General features: G+C 42.7%; 1 protein-coding gene across 1 annotated transcript in view; it reads right to left on the bottom strand.

Annotated features, from left to right (window-relative positions):
• Window positions 1-20,799, bottom strand: part of LOC109911932 (solute carrier family 12 member 5-like) — a 328,602-nt gene that overhangs the window by 15,398 nt on the left and 292,405 nt on the right. Inside the window, 4 exon segments of the mRNA XM_048608592.1 lie at window positions 871-1,040; window positions 3,112-3,307; window positions 14,896-15,064; window positions 15,518-15,622. Coding sequence (XP_048464549.1) covers window positions 871-1,040; window positions 3,112-3,307; window positions 14,896-15,064; window positions 15,518-15,622 — 640 coding nt within the window.

The following is a 20,799-nucleotide window of genomic DNA, read 5'->3' as shown; positions in this document are numbered from 1 at the left end:
GGGGGGGGGGGGGGGGGGGGGGGGGGGACAGTGTGTGTATGCATACTTGAGAGTGTGTGTGTGTGTGTGCACATTTGAGAGTGTGTGTATGTGTGTGTGCACACTTGAAAGAGTGTGTGTGATTGTGAGAGAGTATATAAACCTATGGGTTAAATAATTTCATCCAAGATGTTTGTTTATTTACAGATACATTCTATTTTGTTCAAAAAACACACAATTTGTAGTCACAGTCAGTCAGGTGGCATCTTATAAATTCCAGTTTTTGGAATAAAACCAGCCTGAGTCCAAGTTAAAACCCTGAGGCAGATTCTGAACAAAGCCTCATGCCTACAATTCAGTGTCTGATCTAAGATGTCACCTTTTGAATATTCCTATGGCTCTGCCTGATTGTCATGCCAGCACTGACATTGACTTTATAGACACTTTACACACTGTCTAACACTCTTGGTCACCTGCAAAGACTTATTATCTGACACTCCACTCACTTCAGTTGTATGAGCTTTTGATCTCTCAGCCCTTGATCTATGCCTATAAGCTCTGTGTCTGTGTGCTCTTCTCTCTCACTGCACCTGACGGAGGGGCTGTGCTGTGAAAGCTTGTGTGCTTCTGAATAAAGCTGTTGGACTATAACCTGGGGTCATGTGACTTCTGACTTTGTCCACCCCTGTCCAACACCGGCATCTCCCATATCATGAGAGATTTCAGTGTAGCCTATTGAATGTAGTGCTGCTGTTAGCATGAATTCTGCACCTAAAATGAACTGCAGTATTTGCACCAGACAGGTACATGCATAGTGCAACCAACCCATGCATACAGCAATATTCTACTTTGGTGCTCTATAATGATTACTCTCAAAATATTTTCACCTACCTTATGCTGCCTGAGGAGGAAAGGCAGGAGCATCAGCATTCCCCCATCATGAACAATCCACCAGACATCAATGTAACCCTCAGAATACCTCTCCTGGTTTGATGGAAATGCAGTGATGTTCTTAGCCACCAAAAGAGCCAAACGTCCTGCTGTTGTTTCTCGAACCACTTCTACAAAATCAAGGTTACAAGGTTGCTGCATTAGTCCTGCATAATTATCATATGTCTTACATTTAAACTGTCTTTTGGAAGCATATTATTATTTTCATTAACCCATTCTGAAAATAGCACAACAATTAAAATGATGGAGTAGATTCAGAGAAACACGTGGAGCTAAGGCAGCTAAGTGAATTTAAGGTTCAAGTTAACCTTGAAGCAACTGAATATATTGCATGCTTGGGGCTCTGACAGTGCTTATTTCCAATTCTGCGCCTTTGAAAAAATTTTAAAATTCTCAAGGAATTCCTTCGGTCTGATTTCACATACAAGACCCCTTAAATTACCCATAATATTATGTTTTGCTGATAGTTGGCAACGCTGCAACAGAAAGAAATTAGCTGACATAAATGTTACTACTCAAGGGCATCATCTCAACTGGAGTAACATAAAATAAATAACTATGTATGCTGGAGATCTCAAACAGAAATTGCTTGTGAAACTGTGCGGGTCTGGCAGCATCTGTGGGAAGAAACCAGTGTTAATGTTTGAGTTCAGCGACTTATTATCAGAACTGTTAGCAGCTGGTAAAAACTGATAATAGTGCTGAAGTTGAAGTTGTGGGGGAGATGGAATTGGGGAGAGGTGAGTGGATAAATGGAGATGGAGCCCAGAAAGGGGTAAAGAAACAAGGAGATTATGGATAACAAGTTAGGGCAGAAGAAAAGCTAATTAAGTGATAATAAGATGGTGAAAATGGGTGAGCTGTACTGAATGCAACCCATATAATGTAATAATAGGCTTAGGGGTTGGGGAGAATGGGTGACTGAAGTAACCGTAACCATGTCATAACCATCTCAGAGATAGTAGAAACTGCCAATGTTGGAGTCTGAGATAACAAGGTGTAGAGCTGGATGAACACAGCAGGCCAAGCAGCATCAGAGGAGCAGGAAAGCCGACGTTTTGGGTCTGAACCCTTCTTTTTCCAAAGAAGGGTCCAGACCCGAAATGTCAGCTTTCCTGCTCCTCTGATGCTGCCTGGCCTGCAGTGTTCATCCAGCTCTTCACCTTGTTATCTCATGTCATAGAAGTAATGGGTGTGGGGGTGGGTAAAAAAGCATAGAAGGATGGAATCAGCCTCTAAAGTTATTGAAGTCTACAATATTCGCTGTTCACAATGTGGTCTCCTCCAATCCACACCCACATTGTGACAGCAAAAATGACCCTGAGTTTCCAGTTGCCTGCCACTTCAACACACCACCATGTTCCCATGACAACATTTCTGTTGCAGGCCTGCAGCAGTGTTCCAGTGAGCCTTAGCACAAGCTCAAAGAACATCATCGCATTTTCTGTTTGGGAACCCTGCAGTCTCTAGATCTCAACCACAGTATTTCACAACTCCTTATGCAATCCCAAGCATTTTCATTCTTTTTGAAAAGTATTATATGAGACTTTCCTTTTCCCTCGTATTGGAGAATTTGTGTTTATTTACACTGTTAGGATTGTTACCTTCTGTATTTCTTCCTACGTCACCATTATGTGTGCAATGTTTTATTCTACTATTGCACAGGATGATTTGACAGAGGCAAATTTAAAATCTAGTGATTTTGTGTATAAAGCTTCTATTTCACTCTAATTAAAGCAAAGTACTGGAGATGCTGAAATCTGAAATACAAAACATAAGATGCTGGAGAAACTCAGCAGGCCTGACAGTATCTGTGAAGAGAGAAACAGGGTTCATGCTTTGAGTCCAAAGGCTCTTGTTTGGAACAGAAGGGAAGAGTCACATTGGATTCGCGACGTTAACTCTGTTTCTGACTTCATAGATCCTGCCAAACCTCCCGAGTTTCTCCAGCACTTCCTATTTTTATTTCTATTTGGTACTTATTGGCAAGGAATGGTTGACAAATCAAGTCCCAACTGTACGTTCCACATGTTTAAAGAAAGTTGACACTAGTGTTCTTCTACCTCTGTTTCTCTAGAATTAATTTTCCTGTACCTTTACTTCTAAGTGTGTTTTATAATCGGATTCAGAATGCAGGGACAATCAGTCTGGAATCCTATGGTTTTACAGAATTATACATACCAATTATATTTTTCCATGTTCTTGGATCGTCAGATTGCCTCCAGGCCCTTGGCCAGCCCATCAGTACAGTGTTGTGCTGCATTCCTCCCAGACCACATGACTGGATGAGATGGGACATGCCATCACGCAGGTTGGATGATACAACGGCTTGACAGAACCCTTTCACCTTTTCCACTTCCATGAGACGTTTAACCGACTGCCCAGAAAGATATGGAGAGAATGAGCAGAAATGACAAGGAATAGGAAGAAGACAGACTGAGCAAAATCAACATTTGGAAGGCTGCTTGATAGAGCATGACTAGTTACCGATGCAGAGGATTAGCTTGAAGCCATTATTTAGAGCACTTACTTTAACAAACATCCATCCAGTAGGCTGGTCTGAGCTGAGTTTGTAAATAATTGCCAGTTGTCAAAAAACCCTTTCTCCAGCTCATTAGATTATGGTAATTATTGGCAAATTCCGGATCAATAGACTTGATATGTGTCTTAACGTCCTCACTATGGGAGTTTGGTTGCAGGAAGGGCATTAATTGAGCAGGACAGGTGGCAGGGAGGGACCTTGTCATCTTCCTACCTGTGACCAAATGCATGGTGGGAAGGTTTGAGGACAGCCTTCACCTCTCCATCAAAGTTCTTTAATTGGCAATTAATGCTCACTTAAGGACCTCATCCCATTGTCACTGGTAATTACATCAGCAGTGAGCAAATGGGAAGACCATGAAGGAAGACCTGAAAAGCCAAGCCTGTTGGAGTTTCTTGTGGGTTTTCAGAAGGCAGTCCATTGCTGATCAGTAGCTGATCTCAGGGTCTCAGCTTTGGGAATGGGGTGGACTTACAGAGAGCCACCCACACGCTCTTACTGCTGGTGATCTTCCTCCGCCAGACCGCCATCCCCAAACTCCTCCCTGACAATACACCTCCAGAAACACTCACTTGTGGCCTGGGTCCCTTGGCAATTCTGAATTTATGGTGAGTGCAGCATTGACAGCACCTAGCACTTCCCTGGTGGTGCTACTGACTAAGAAGAGCTGCCAACCTGTGGTGGCACTGGCACATGGCTCTTCTGATGCCAAGGAAAGTCCACCAAAACCCAGTTCAGAGCCTAATTGGACAGGCTTTTGGGAACCTGGTAGTGAGTTAGTCACCACTGAATTCCCAGAAACTGATCTACCTTTGTAGCCACTGTATACATAAGGCCAGTCCAGCTTAGGTTCTGGTCAATTGGATTTGATTTGATCTGATTTATTATTATCATAGGTTCCGAGATACAGTGAAAAGTATTGTATTGCATGTGAACCCAACAAATCATACATTACATAAGTACATCAGAGTAATAGAACAGAATGCAGAATATTGTGGTACAGCTACAGAGGAGGTGCAGAGAAGGATCAACTCTCGTATATGAGAGGTCCATTCATGAGTCTGATAAGTGGGGAAGAAGCTGTTCTTAAATCTGTTGGTATGTGTTTTCCAACTTTTGTATTTTCTGCCCAATGGAAGAGAGCATAATTGGGGTGGGGTGGGGGTCTTTGATTGTTTTGGCTGCCTTCCCAAGTCAGCAGGAAGTGTAGACGGAGTCACTGGAAAGAAGGCTGGTTTTGGTGATGGACTGGGCTGTGTTCACAATCCTCTGTAATTTTTTGCACTGTTAGGCAGAGCAGCTACCATACCAAGCTGTGACACATTCAGACAGGATGCTTTTTATGCTGCATCTATATAAATTGGTAAGAGTCATTGTAGACATGCTGAATTTTGTTAGCCTTCTGACGAAATAGAGGTGTTGGTGTGCTTTCTTGACTGTGGCGTTGATGTGGGTGGACTAGGATAGATCATCGGCAATGTTTACTCCTGAGAACTTGAAGATCTCGAATACGTCCACCTCAGCACCATTGATGCGGACAAGGGCATATCTTCCACTCCGCTTCCTGAAGTTGATGACCAGCTCCTTCATTTTGCTGACATTGAGGGAGAGACAGTTGTCTTTACACTATGCAACTAAGGTGTCTATCTCTTTCTTACACTCTGTCTCATCATTTGGAAATGGAGTTAGAACTGAATTTGGCCTCACCGTCGTGAGTGTTTTAAGAGTATAGCAAGGGCCTGAGTACACAGCCTGTGGGGCACTGGTGTTGAGGATTATTGTGGAGGAGGTATTGTCGCCTATCCTTCCTGACTACAGTCCGGTGGTCAGGAAGCTAAGGATCCAGTTGCAGTGCGGGGAGCAAAGTCCCGGGTCTCGGAACTTGGAGATGAGTTTTGTTGGAATTATGGTATTGAAAGCGGTGCTAAAGTCAATAAATAGGAGTTTGATTTTGGTGTCCTTCTTATCCAGGTGTTCTAGGGACTAGTGTAGAGCCAAGGAGATGGCATCTGTCATGGACCTATTGTGACAGTAGGTGAATTGTAGCAGATTAAGGCAATCTGGGAGGTTGGAGTTCGTGTGTGCCATACTAACTTCTCAAAGCATTTCATAATGATGGATGTCAGAGCCACTGGGCTGTAGTCATTAAGGCATGTTGACTGATTTTTTTTTTGGCACCAGGATAATAGTGGTCTTTTTGAAGCAGATGGGAACCTCACATCATAGTAAGGAGAGGTTAAAGATATCTGCAAATACTCCTGCCATCTGGTCCATGCAGGATCTGTGTGCATGGCCACGGATTCCATCTGGGTCAGTCACTTTCCGATGATGGTCATGATCTGTGTGCATGGCCACGGATTCCATCTGGGTCAGTCACTTTCCGATGATGGTCATCAGTATGTTGATAGCATAGTATCCAGCGATGCCATTGAATGCCAAGAGGTAAGTTTCTCTCTTGTTGGAGATGTTTATTGCTTGGAACTTGTGAAATGTGAATGTTACTTGCTATTTATCATCCTGAGCTTGTGTATTGTCCAGATGTTGCTGCATTTGGACACAGACTGCTTAAATATGTGAGGAGTTAATGTCGCGCAATCATTAGAAATGTGTCAATGCTGACCTTAAGATGGAGGGAAGATCAATGCTGAAGCAACTGAAGATGATTAGGACTAGTACACCACTCTGAGGAATTACTGCATAGATGCCATGGGACTGAGATGATTGACATCCAACAAACACAACCACCCTCCTTTGTGGTAGGTATGACTTCAAACACTGAGAGTTGGTGGTGGACGGTGTGGATGCTTGTGAATGTAATGCCAATAAAATGGATTTTTTGGCCTGGATGATGTCAAACTTCTTGAGTTATTGGGCCTGCACCCATCCAAACAAGTGGGGACTCCATCACACTCTGGACTTGTGCCTTGTAGATGGTGGGCAGGCTTTGGAGAATCAGGAGTTGAATTACTCGCTGCTGTACTCATAGTCTCTGAACTGCTCTTGTAGCCACTGTATTTATATGGCACGTCCCTTTAAGTTTCTTGTCAGTAGTATACCCCCAGATGTTGATAGTGGGGGATTCAGCGATAGTAATACCATTGAATGCCAGGACGGTGGTTGGGTTGTCTCTTATTGGAGATGGCTATTACCTGGCATTTGTGTGGTGTAAATGCTATTTGCCACTTCTCAGCACAGGCCTGGATATTGCCCAGGTTTTGTGGCATTTGACCATGAACTGCTTTAGAATCCGAGGAGTCATGAATGGCGCTGAACATTGCACTGTCATCAGCGAACATCTCCACTTCCGACCTTATGATGGAGGGAAGGTCATTGATGAAGCAGCTGAAAATAGTTGGACTTACGACACTACCCTGAGGAACTCCTGCAGAGATTTCCTGGAGTTGAGATGATTCACCCCCAACAACCATAACCATCTTCCCTTGTGCCAGGTATGACTCCAACCGGTGGAGAGTTTGCCCCCAATACTCATTGATTACAGCTTTGCTAGGGCTCCTTCCATCAAGTATAGCCTTGATATCTCACTTCATCTCTGGAATTCAGCTCTTTTGTCCATATTTGAACCAAGGCTGTAATGACATCAGGAGCTGAGTGGCCCTAGCAGCTTGATAGTACTATTGATGGCCTCTTCCATCACTTTACTGTTGATTGAGAACAGATTGATGGGGCAGTAATTGGCTGGGTTGGATTTGTCCTGCTTTTTTTGTGAACAGGACATACCTGGACCATTTCCCACATTACGTCGTAGGTGTCAGTATTGTAGCTGTACTACTGTAGCTGGATGTTCCCCCTTGAAGATAATTGTGGTGCCTCCAGCTGTGAATTGCTTAATTTTCCACCACCATTCATAACTGTATATGGTTGGACTGCAAAACATGAATATGATTTGCTGGTTGTGGGATTTCTTAAATCTAGGTGGAATTTTTCCAATCCTGAATGACTCAGGTAACAATAAAATATGGTGAGATCAGAAAAATTAAATTCTTATCATGAGAGAAAAAGTCTAATTTTGAACCTAAAATTTTAATGTCTAGATGAGAATCTTCCCAGTGAATGGCAAGAGACCGATTTGCATGCATTAACCTCTCATCATTGTGATTTTGCCTCAGCAGCTTGTTCTTTTCCCACATAATGGACAGAAGTGAGATATTAGGAGTTAGGAGACTTGAAATTCATTTATCCTGTTGCTGTATCTCAGCCAGCCTGATGGACAGTCTTTCATGTTTACCCTTTAATAATCATCAAATCTAAATGGATTCAAAAAGCTGTATGACCATGATGATTGGTTGTAGGGCTAGATTTTATTACCACCCCTGCAGAGTGTATCTTTGTCATGGGGCACATGAAATATGCTAGATGGCCTTCTCACCCAGCTCTGAACTCGTCATAGTGTCATATGGAAACAGGCCCTTCGGTCCAACCAGTCCATGCTGACCATAATCCCTAACCAAACTAGTCCCAACTGCCTGTGCTTGGCCCATATCCCTTTAAACATTTCTTATTCATATATTTATCTAAATGTCTTTTAAACATTGTAACTGTACCTGCATCCACCGCTTCCTCTGGAAGTACATTCCATACACAAACCACCTCTCTGTGTAAAAAAAATTGCCCCAAAAGTCTTTTTTCAATCTTTCGACTCTTACTTTAAATATATGTCCCCTAGTCTTGAAATTCCCCAATCTAGGGAAAGGACACCTGCCATTCACCTTATCTCTACCCTTCATTATTGTATAAACCTCTATTACGTCACCTGTCCCCCTCCTACGCTCCAGTGGAGAAAACCCCAGCCTATCTAGCCTCTCCCTGTAACTCAATCCTCCATTCCCAGCAACATTCTAGTAAATCTCTTCTGAGCCCTCTCCAGCATAATAATATCCTTCTTATAAAAGGGAGACCAGAACTGTATTCCAGAAGAGGTGTTGTCGTATTAAAGTGGGTAAGGTATTTGTTGTGACTGGGACCTGGTGGACCTTGTTGACTACGATGTTCTTGGTTAGGGTTGTTAACCTGGGCCAGTCAGGAAAGCCTTGGCTGACCAATATAACCAGGAGATTAGAATCTCCTCAGGTGAGGACTGATTCCGAGCTGGCTGGCCACACCCATATACTGTGCACTAGTAAATAAAGGATGGCTTGGTGACGGGGCCCGGCCTCTGTGCAGTTATTTCAGTATCCACCAGGCAGTTCAGCCTTAGGCCTATTCAGTTGTTTAGGTGGAAAATTATTGCCCAGTTAATGGCATCAACCCACCCCCACAGGAGATAATTAGTGCTCCATGTGCTAAAACCATAAATAACTACATCACAGTTGATTGCAAATTAATCTTGAACTTTTCTTGACATTTCATTAAAATATTCGGTACCAGTTTCTTCATTATTCCCTATTCTAAATAATGGAGGCAAAAAATGGAGGAAACAGTTGCATGAAGGGGGTTAAAAAGCAGGGATTATAAAGAATGCAATGCCTTGGATCAGTAGGCACATTCTTTACATACAGAAGCATGACAGCTGGCTAAAATCAGGCCTGCAGTTCAGCAAAATGCCATCTTACATATGCTGTGTATTCAACTCAGGCACGTGCAATCAGAATTATACACCACATTATCTAATTTCAAGTAAGACCTTGAATTTGATATTTACACTTCAACATAAGTTTGCTGACATTCAGCTCTGCAGAGTAGGCAGGAAGCTCAGTAGCATTTTGTCTCCATAAATTAGCAGGTGATTTTCATGGCCTATGTCCACTTTACCACATCTCTATGTTGTCTGCATGCTAATTATTCAACAGTTTGATGAACTGATGTAATGACTGAATTGGTGCAAGTGAATTCGTACATGGCTGAGAAATACATTTTGCTACGGTCTTGATTTTAATAGTTAAGCCTGTTCTGTAAATATTTATTTCTGGATTAATAGCTTTCCGTAAATTGTGCCTCCTTTATATAAACATGTTGCAGAGTGAGATCAACGTTATGTAGTGCTGTCAAATATTATGGGATTGGGGTTAACATTTACACATATTCCCCTATAATCAGTGGACAGAAGTGAGGGCATGTAACTAGGTTATGGTAATATTGCATACAACACTTCTGAATAGGAAGCTGTTCAATGTATGTCATTTAGGCATTTTGATAATGGATATTAAATGGGGACTCATCTATGCTCAAGTATATAGCAGCAGGCTGTGCAACTGGAGGACACTGCAGAGGCGAGACTGCATTGTTAGCCCAAGAATGACATTTTAATTTAACTGAGATAAGTTCCCTTTGATTATTTGATTTTTGTTACAGTGCTCCTAGGAAGGGCTGTCACTGGAGGTCAACTAGCTCAGTTGGCTAGATAACAAGGTGTAGAGCTGGATGAACACAGCAGGCCAAGCAGCATCAGAGGAGCAGGAAGGCTGATGTTTCGGGCCTAGACCCTTCTTCACAAATGGGGGAGGGGAAGGGGGTTATGAAATAAATAGGGAGAGAAGGGGAGGCGGATAGAAGATGGATTTAGGAGAAGATAGGTGGAGGGGAGACAGACCGGTCAAAGAGGCGGGGATGGAGCCAGTAAAGGTGAGTGTAGGTGGGGAGGTAGGGAGGAGATAGGTCAGTCCAGGGAGGACGGACAGGTCAAGGGGGCGGGATGAGGTTAGTAGGTAGGAGATGGGGGTGGGGCTTGAGGTGGGAGGAGGGGATAGGTGGGAGGAAGGACAGTTAGGGAGGCGGGGACGAGCTGGGCTGGTTTTGGGATGCGGTAGGGGGAGGGGAGATTTTGAAGCTTGTGAAGTCGCTTTGACTTTGCAAAGACCTATGCTCGGTTCGCACTAAACAACTGCACCTCCCAGTCGCGAACCATTTCAACTCCCCCTCCCATTCCTCAGACGACATGTCCATCCTGAGCCTCCTGCAGTGCCACAATGATGCTACCCGAAGGTTGCAGGAACAGCAACTCATATTCCACTTGGGAACCCTACAGCCCAATGGTATCAATGTGGACTTCACAAGCTTCAAAATCTCCCCTCCCCCAACCGCATCCCAAAACCAGCCCAGCTTGTCCCCGCCTCCCTAACCTGTCCTTCCTCCCACCTATCCCCTCCTCCCACCTCAAGCCCCACCCCCATCTCCTACCTACTAGCCTCATCCCGTCCCCTTGACCTGTCCATCCTCCCTGGACTGACCTATCTCCTCCTTACCTCCCCACCTACACTCACCTTTACTGGCTCCATCCCCACCTCTTTGACCGGTCTGTCTCCTCTCCACCTATCTTCTCCTCTATCCATCTTCTATCTGCCTTCCCCTCTCTCCCTATTTATTTCAGAACCCCCTTCACCTCCCCCATTTCTGAAGAAGGGTCTAGGCCCGAAACGTCAGCCTTCCTGCTCCTCTGATGCTGCTTGGCCTGCTGTGTTCATCCAGCTCTACACCTTGTTATCTCAGATTCTCCAGCATCTGCAGTTCCTACTATCTCTGAAACAGTTGGCTAGATAGTTGTTTTGAAATGCAAAATAATGCAAACAGCATGGGTTCAATTCCTACTCCTTCACTACCATGAATGACTCTCCTTCTCAACCTCTTCCTTTGCCCTGTGGCATGGTGACCGTCAGATTAAACTACCACCAGTTGCTATCTTTAATGAGGGAGTGCTACTATGATGACTTTATCATTTTTTGTTAATTTAGTGTTCCAGACTATATATGTAAAGAAAAATTTTCAAAAGTGTGTCCAACTGCTTGCCCATCTTTGCACAGGATATCCACAGACAGAGAGAATGCTGTTTGAGATTCCCTGAAACTAATAAGTGTTGAATGATTTGGAATATGTAATAAGCTCTGGGAATGACATTTTATTTTAACAAGTTTCCATTGAAGCTTTTGCTTTAGTTGGTTTTTTAATTTTATTTGCAGGTTGTTCTCAAATCTCAAAAGCAATGGAATGAGAGGAGGGTTATAGTTTTGGAGGTCCATGATATGCAGTAAGAGTCTATAAATAAAAGATTAAATGTGTATAAAGAGCTGACTTTAATCTTCTATCCTTCAGCATCTGCTTATCAGAGTTCTGAAAAATTGCATACTACATCAGATAAAAAGTTCTATTTATATGGCACATGGGGTCATGATAACTTTACGCCTGAAGCTATTATCTCGGTAAAAAAAAACATTGCTTGAAGTTTCAAACCATTTAAAAACATTTATAATCTATCCATGGTAATTAGCCACTGAGACTCTCCAAAGGACTCAATGCACTTTATCAGCAGAGTTCCCCCTCAGGCTACCAGAATTTAAGGGGAGGACTAAGACTCTCATTTCTGTTAGAATATCAGTGATACTGGGAATTGGCTTGCTCGGGGGAAGGCTGAAAGTGACATTTACTGCCCTAACTTAATTGGTTGGGAGTTGGGAAGGTGATGTACTCTCTCCTGTGTACATTCCTGTTTGTTTAAACGTGCCCAATTGAACCTCCCAATCTGCTCCTATGTTGGGAGAGTATTCACTTCTGTCCAAGTTTCCCCTTGAAAGTGTATGGATATGAAGATAGAATTCAGGTATGGCAGCAATGCCCCTCATAGCTAAATAGCCTACTAGCACTTCTCATCTGTGCTCACACCTAGGCGATTTACATAACATCTAAGGATCACCTGATGCACTATTCAGCTAGGCAACAACTCATCAAGGCTCCTTTGACAGCATCTTCTGAACCTGTTACTGCTCTCATCTAGAAGAGCAGGGGCAGCTGTTGCATAAAAACATCACTACTTACAAGTTCTCCTCCAAGTCACACACCATTCTGATTTGGAATTATGTCACAGTTCCTTCACTGTCACTGGGTCAAAATACTGAAACTCCCTTTCTGAGATTGTAATAATTCAAGAAGATGGCTCACCATCACCTTCTCAAGGACAGTTAGGGATTGCACCATATGTTGGCCATACCAATGAGGCCCATATGCGCTTAGGTGAGGCATATTCCTGTTTGATACAGTATAAGGCTGCTTAAGTATACACATCACAGTCTGGTGTCAGTCATAGCATCTGATTGGAAATTCAAGTCCAAATCAGTGCAACATGCTTCTCATAGATTACACCCAGTTGTGCTAGTAGTTGAGTGACTGAATCAACAGTTTTTTAAAGGGGAAACTGCAGGCTACAGAAGAAATAGATCCAGAGGGTGAGGGCACCCTGAACTCAGCAGGATCATTTGAAGTCAGCATGAAGTCCGAACAGACACCATTTTTGCTGGAGCAATGACTTTAATATGCAGAGCGGGAGTCATGAACTTTTAGATGTAAGAACTGTGACCTTCTGTTTTGTGCTTTTTTTGTTAAAAACTGTGAACTGAAATGAGAATGTTGTTTTAAAATCAGTCTTTGAAAGTGCTGCTGTATCTTTTAAAAGCAAGTAATCTGACATGAGCATCTTGTAAACAACTGTTTGAACAAGCAATAATTGAGTTGCAGACCAATTTTTGTAGCTTTTGTTGGCCAACAGGAAGATGATTGGTCTATTGACTAATGAGAGAGACCTTTTGCCTGCAATAATTGTGTGATTCGTTCTCAGATAACTGAAAAGCTTGGAGATTGGAACAGGTTAAAGTGAGAGAGAAGTGTTCTATCCTTCCCCAGCTCAGGAGCAGTCTCTCTGTTCATTGCAGTCAAAATCAAAACTATCTTCAAACCTGAAGGAGATAACAAGGTGTAGAGCTGGATGAACACAGCAGGCCAAGCAGCATCAGAGGAACAGGAAGGCTGACGTTTCGGGTCTAGACACTTCTTCAGAAATGGGGGAGGGGAAGGGGATTCTGAAATTAGTAGGGAGAGAGGGGAGGCGGATAGAAGATGGATAAAGGAGAAGATCGGTGGAGAGGAGACAGACAGGTCAAAGAGGCGGGGTTGGAGCCAGTGAAGGTGAGTGTAGGTGGGGAGTTAGGGAGGGGATAGGTCAGTCCAGGGAGGATGGATAGGTCAAGGGGACGGGATGAGGCTAGTAGGTAGGAGATGGGGGTGGGGCTTGAGGTGGGAGGAGGAGATAGGTGGGAGGAAGAACAGGTTAGGGAGGTGGGGACAAGCTGGGCTGGTTTTGGGATGCGGTTGGGGGAGGGGAGATTTTGAAGCTTGTGAAGTCCACATTGATACTATTGGGCTGCAGGGTTCCCAAGCGAAATATGAGGTGCTGTTCCTGCAACCTTTGGCTGGCATCATTGTGGCACTGCAGGAGGTCCAGGTTGGACATATCATCTAAGGAATGGGAGGGGGAGTTGAAATGGTTCGCGACTGTGAGGTGCAGTTGTTTAGTGCGAACCGAGCGTAGGCACCTCCCAGTGTGTGTTTGAAAAAAGTTGACAATAAATCTCTTCCAGCACTTGCGCTACTTGATATTTCCTATTAAAAAAACTATCATTATGTCCTTAAAAATGTGTGGCTCCTTTCCACAGCCTACAATAATTTCAGCAGAAAGTCCACTTTAATAACTCAGAAAGATTATTAAAGGATTAATTGTCTTTGGTGTGCGGATATTAATTTTTTTTTATATAAGGATTAAATATTTGAAGGGATTTAAAAACTTGATTGAACTCCATGATGGGAATTTTATTTTAAACTAATGGTTAAATTTGTAATAGATATTTAGACCATTTTGAAAAATAAAATATTCTTTCATGGGGCATTTGTGTTACTGGCATTATTTGTTGCCTATCCATAATTTTCTTGAACTAAGTGGCTTGTTAGGCCACTTCAGCCATATATCAGCCATATCAGAGTCTGGGATCTCATGTTGGTTGCACCAGATAAGGACAACAAATTTCCTTCCTCAAAACACATTAATGAATCTGATGGGTTTTTTTCCTCACAATCAAAGATAGTTTTGCAGTGAAACATCATGAGGACTAATTTTCAATTCCAGATTTTGTTAACTTAACTTAATTTAATTCAGTTTCTTGAACCACGTTCCTGAAGATTTTCCTGGGTCTTTGGAGTACCTCTTCAGTGACATTACCATAAAACCACCATTATCCTATTAATTTTACCTCATCTCAACCGGTTAAAAAATCCTGCATTTATCAGCACATTTTGGAAAATTAGTAGACTTTCTCAAACCAAGAGTATTTTTCCATTTCAAAATAAGTAAATTATATTACTCATATTATTTTGTATTCGTATCTATTAGCCTGATAAGAAGATGGTGTTTCGCAATGGAATCTAAATAAATAACAGGGGGCAAATGTCATTACTGACTTTGGTAAACAACTTCTAAATTGCTTATACAAATGTCATGGGACCTAGCTGCTAATTCTTAATGAATATGAGTTGGAAATTCTTTTCCAAACAAGATTTATGGAAGACTATCCTTAGTCTATCTGTCTAGAAAATCAAACTGACATTCTGCAAAGATGTTGATAAGACAATGAAACTAGAGTAGTGTGTACCTCTTCAGCCCGTTGGGCCTGTGTGTGATTCTCCAGGAAGCTGCCCTCCAACACCGTGCCCACAATGGTGAGCCCCTTCCCGGCCTTTAGTTGGCAAGTGAAAGTTAGAAGCTGTGGATGTTTTACATTCTGGTCTTCGTCCACCTTTACAAGTACCAGAAGCTGAGGCCTACAAATGAATCAAATTTGTTTGGTTAACTCAAAATGTAACAAAAGAACATAATCCATCCAAACAGAACAATCATTTGTTTAAAACATGTTTATTTCTAATAGCTGGAACTGAGTATACAGTGTAATCCATTCTACAAAGCTTTGTTGGAGGAATAAAAGATTCAGTAATGCATGAGGACCAATTATGTTCACAGTCAAGGTAAACAAAGTAGTCTACTGATTCAATCACTTCAAATAAGCAAAACAACAAAGTGTAGATAGAACAAACATTTTTCCAATAAGCTGCATCATTCTGATCAACTTACAAATTTAAAGATGCCTTACGAATTCCATATATGTGGGACTCTCACTGCTAATGGTTGATAGTTATGTATTGCTGGCAGACCTGCAGATGTTAACCCCATACATTTTTGCTAAACAAAGATATTGAAAGTTTAAATTGGCTACTAACCTCCAGTTCTTGGTGTGAGGAGGACCTTCTTCAAGCCTGAGCAGAGCATACCGGGCTGCACTGAGGGACAGACCACGGATTCCATCTCCCCATTCTTTTTCAGCTCTACAGGAAAAAAAAATAAGGATCAGCAAACCATTCTGTCACATACTTTCATATGGCTGAATCACACATATCTAATGTATGGTCAGCCATTACTTTCTGACTTCACAGTAGCTATATGATAATAAAGGTGTCATATTCCTAGAGGGTTGTTTTCTCACAAGAGAGAGATGACTTGTGGTGAGTTAAACCTGAGGTTAAGAGGTGGAACCTTCATCGTGACCTCAGCTGGTGTGGGACTTGATCCTGCTGCTTTGGAATTGCTCAATACCACAAACCAACTGAGCTAATAAACCCTCTGAAGTATAATACACTGTGCACAACATATACATTGTGTGGACTGTTCCTCTGTCAAGGAAAACCAAACTATATGGCAGGATCTGTTATGTGATTATGATTCACCTAGCTTAACTATCATAAGAGTTGATTTCACTGTTTTACTGGTATTACTCTATCCGATGCTCTCAATTAAATAGGCAAAGTTATTCCATTTTGCTGCTGTTGTTGGTCTGTTCAGTTCTCCTTGAATTACTACTAAAGCAGTTGCATTGAACTCCTTTAAGTCAAATTTTATTCATATTTTTACAATATCCTTCAAATTCTTTACGGTTTTCTTTGTGAACATGTTCAGTCGTATGGAGCTCGTCTAAACTATTGTTGTCAAACATATCCAGTTTCATGGTCACTTTGCCGCCCATTCTTCTCAAAGTTGATTCAGAGACTCAGTATTGAATGTCCTCCTTTTATGTCGTAAGTAACTCTATGACTTAGGTCTCCTATCTTTGCTCAGTTCACATTCCCAGGTCCTAGTACATTGCCTCAGAGATAGCAAGAACTGCCGATGCTGGAGTCAGAGTCAATACGGTGTGGAGCTGGAGGAACACAGCAGGTCAGGCAGCATCAAAGGAGCAGGAAAGGCTGACATTTCAGATTTACACCCTTCATCGACTTTCCTGCTCCTCTGATGCTGCCTGATCTGCTGTGTTCCTTCTAGTACATCGCCGGCGTTTCAATGATTGAATAAAACAATCACATCTCGTCAAAAAAGTCACCAGTTTCATTAGGTCCCTTAGGTTAACAGGAGCAGATTATTGCGTCACTTTTATGAGCCATATGGCTGAGAATGCTATAATATGAATATAGAAGGAGGCTATTCAGCTCTTCAAATCTACTTTGCCATTCTAGATAATAGTTGATCATCGACTGCAATTATTGAAAGCCATCCCCAGATTTGTAAATGTCATTAGTATCTGGAAATCTATCATCCGTTCTCTTGGAACACTCTTGATTAAGTCCTGAAGGAAAAACAAAACTGCTAGACTGGGTCTGAAGCAAGTTGTAATAGAAATTACAAGAGGAAAACACATTTAACTTTCTCCTCTCAAATCTGCCTGCCACAGATGCATCTGCCCATATCAGCATTGGTAGGAGTGACAATTACATAGTCTTTATGGAGACAAGATCCCATCTTCACATTGATAATATCTTACATTGTGGTACCATCAGCATGCTAAATGTAATAGATATTGAACAGTTCTAGCAACTCAAGACTGGCCATTTTTGAGGTGCCGTGGGTATTGACTGCAACAGAATTCTATTCAAACACAATTTGTAACTACATAGCCCAGCATATCCAAATGTCTACAATTACCATCAAGCCAGGGGCTAACCCTAGTTCAACGAAGAGTGCAGGAGGGCATGCCAGGAGCAGCACCCGTGTCAATGAAGCATTAGCCTGGTGAAGCTACAATGCAGGACTATTTTCCTGCCCCAGAGCAAATGCAGCAAGTGAGAGATACAGCTAAATGATCCCACAACTAATGGATCGGATTTAATTTCTGTAGTTCTGCCTTATCAAGTTGTGAATGGAGTGAACAATTAAACAACTCAATGGTGGAAGAGGCTCCACAAACATTCAATATTCAATCATGGGGTGTTCAGTACACCAGTGCAAAAGATAAAGCTGAGGAATTTGCAGCAATCTTCAGCCAGAGGTGCGAAGTGTTCATCCTGACATCCTCCATTGGCCTTGAGCATCTCAGATGCCAGTCTTCAGCCAATTTGACAGCAAGAACTGGCTCCAGGAATGGAAACCGCAAAGGCTATGAGCTCTGAGAACATTCCACCTACTAAAGACTTGTGGCCCAGAACTTGCCATTTTCCTAGTCAAGCTGTTCTAGTATAGATACAACATTGGCAACTACGTGACAATGTGGAAAATTGCCCAGGAACATCCTCTATGCTAAAAGCAGGACAAGTCTAATTTGGAAAGTTTCTGGCCCATTGGTTTACACTTACTCATCAGTAAATTGATGGAAGGGATTACCAACAGATCTATCACATAGCATTTGTTTAGCAGTAAGCTGTTCAATGATATCCAATTTGGGTTTCACCAGAGTCACTGAACTCATGAATTCATTACAGTCTTGGTTCAAACATGGATAAAAGAGGTGAATTCCAGAGAGGAGGTGAGAGTGACTGCTCTTGACATCAAGACTGCATTCAACCAAGTGTGGCATTGAGGAGCCCTGGAAAAACTAGAATCACAGTATTACGGTGGCAGAAAGGACGTTTGATGACAACTCGTCTACTGAGGTAGTATGGGCTGAGGTTAGAACCAGGAAAGGAGAGGTCACCCTGTTGGGAGTTTTCTATAGGCCTCCGAAAAGTTCCAGAGATGTCGAGGAAAAGATTGCAAAGACGATTCTGGATAGGAGCGAAAGTAACAGGGTAGTTGTTATGGGGGACTTTAACTTTCCAAATATTGACTGGAAACGCTATAGTTCGAGTACTTCAGATGGGTCAGTTTTTGTCCAATGTGTGCAGGAGGGTTTCCTGACACAGTATGTAGATAGGCCAACAAGAGGCGAGGCCACATTGGATTTGGTACTGGGTAATGAACCAGGCCAGGTGTTAGATTTGGAGGTAGGTGAGCACTTTGGTGATAGTGACCACAATTCAGTTACGTTTACTTTAGCGATGGAAAGGGATCGGTATATACCGCAAGGCAAGAGTTATAGCTGGGGGAAAGGCAATTATGAGGCGATGAGGCAAGATTTAGGATGCATAGGATGGAGAAGGAAACTGCAGGGGCTGGGCACAATTGAAATGTGGAGCTTGTTCAAGGAACAGCTACTGCGTGTCCTTGAGAAGTATGTACCTGTCAGGCAGGGAGGAAGTGGTCGAGCGAGGGAACCGTGGTTTACGAAAAAAGTTGAATCTCTTGTCAAGAGGAAGAAGGAGGCTTATGTAGAGATGAGGCGTGAAGGCTCAGTTAGGGCGCTTGAGAGTTACAAGTTAGCCAGGAAGGACCTAAAGAGAGAGCTAAGAAGAGCCAGGAGGGGACATGAGAAGTCTTTAGCAGGTAGGATCAAGGAAAAGCCTAAAGCTTTCTATAGGTATGTCAGGAATAAAAGAATGACTAGAGTAATATTGGGGCCGGTCAAGGACAGTAGTGGGAAGTTGTGCGAGGAGAATACTGAGATACAGTCTATTAGACTAGATGGGATTGAGGTTCATAAGGAGGAGGTGTTAGCAATTCTGGAAGGTGTGAAAATAGATAAGTCCCCTGGGCCGGATAGGATTTATCCTAGGATTCTCTGGGAAGCTAGAGAGGAGATTGCAGAGCCTTTGGCTCTGATCTTTATGTCGTCATTGTCTTCAGGAATAGTGCCAGAAGACTGGAGACTAGCAAATGTTGTCCCCTTGTTCAAGAAGGGGCGTAGAGACAACCCTGGTAATTATAGACCAGTGAGCCTTACTTCGGTTGTGGGTAAAGTGTTGAAAAGGATTATAAGAGATAGGATTTTTAATCATCTAGAAAGGACTAATTTGATTAGGGATAGTCAACACGGTTTTGTGAAGGGTAGGTCGTGCCTCACAAACCTTATTGAGTTCTTTGAGAAGGTGACCAAACAGGTGGATGAGGGTAAAGCAGTTGATGTGGTGTATATGGATTTCAGTAAAGCATTTGATAAGGTTCCCCATGGTAGGCTATTGCAGAAAATACGGAGGCATGGGATTGAGGGTGATTTAGTGGTTTGGATCAGAAATTGGCTAGCTGTAAGAAGACAGAGGGTGGTGGTTGATGGGAAATGTTTATGCTGGAGTTCAGTTACTAGTGGTGTACCTCAAGGATCTGTTTTGGGGCCACTGCTGTTTGTCATTTTTATAAATGACCTGGATGAGGGTGTAGAAGGATGGGTTAGTAAATTTGCGGGTGACACCAAAGTTGGTGGGATAGTGCGGAAGGATGTTGCAGGTTACAGAGGGACATAGATAAGCTGCAGAGCTGGGCTGAGAGGTGGCAAATGGAGTTTAATGTGGAAAAGTGTGAGGTGATTCACTTTGGAAGGAGTAACAGGAATACAGAGTACTGGGCTAATGATAAGATTCTTGGTAGTGTGGATGAGCAGAAAGATCTCGGTGTCCATGTGCATAGATCACTGAAAGTTGCCAGCCAGATTGATAGCGTTGTTAAGAAGGCGTACAGTATGTTAGGTGTTATTGGTAGAGGGATTGAGTTTCGGAGCCATGAGGTCATGTTGCAGCTGTACAAAACTCTGGTGCGGCCGCACTTGGAGTATTGCATACAGTTCTGGTCACCGCATTATAGGAGGGATGTGGAAGCATTGGAAAGGGTGCAGAGGAGATTTACCAGGATGTTGCCTGGTATGGAGGGAAGGTCTTATGAGGAAAGGCTGAGGGTCTTGAGGCTGTTTTCATTAGAGAGAAGAAGGTTAATAGGTGACTTGATAGAGACATACAAGATGATCAGAGGATTAGATAGGGTGGACAGTGGGAGCCTTTTTCCTCGGATGGTGATGGCTCGGACAAGGGGACATAGTTTTAAATTGAGGGGTGATAGATATAGGACAGATGTCAGAGGTAGGTTCTTTACTCAGAGAGTAGTAAGGGCGTGGAATGACTTGCCTGCAAAAATAGTTGACTCGCCAACTTTAAGGGCATTTAAATGGTCATTGGATAAACATATGGATGATAATGGAATAGTTTAGGTTAGATTGGCTTCAGATTGGTTTCACAGGTCGGCGCAACATCGAGGGCTGAAAGGCCTGTACTGCGCTGTAATGTTCTATGTTCTATGTTCTATAATGGGAATCAATGGGGATAATTACTGCTGATTGGAATCATACCTGGCATCTTGGAATATCATTATAGTT

The sequence above is a fragment of the Rhincodon typus genome, chromosome 19, assembly GCF_021869965.1.
Source record: "Rhincodon typus isolate 14 chromosome 19, sRhiTyp1.1, whole genome shotgun sequence".
NCBI lineage: Eukaryota > Metazoa > Chordata > Chondrichthyes > Orectolobiformes > Rhincodontidae > Rhincodon > Rhincodon typus.
Note: the sequence above shows the minus strand (reverse complement) of the source record. Positions and strands in the feature narration are given on the sequence as shown.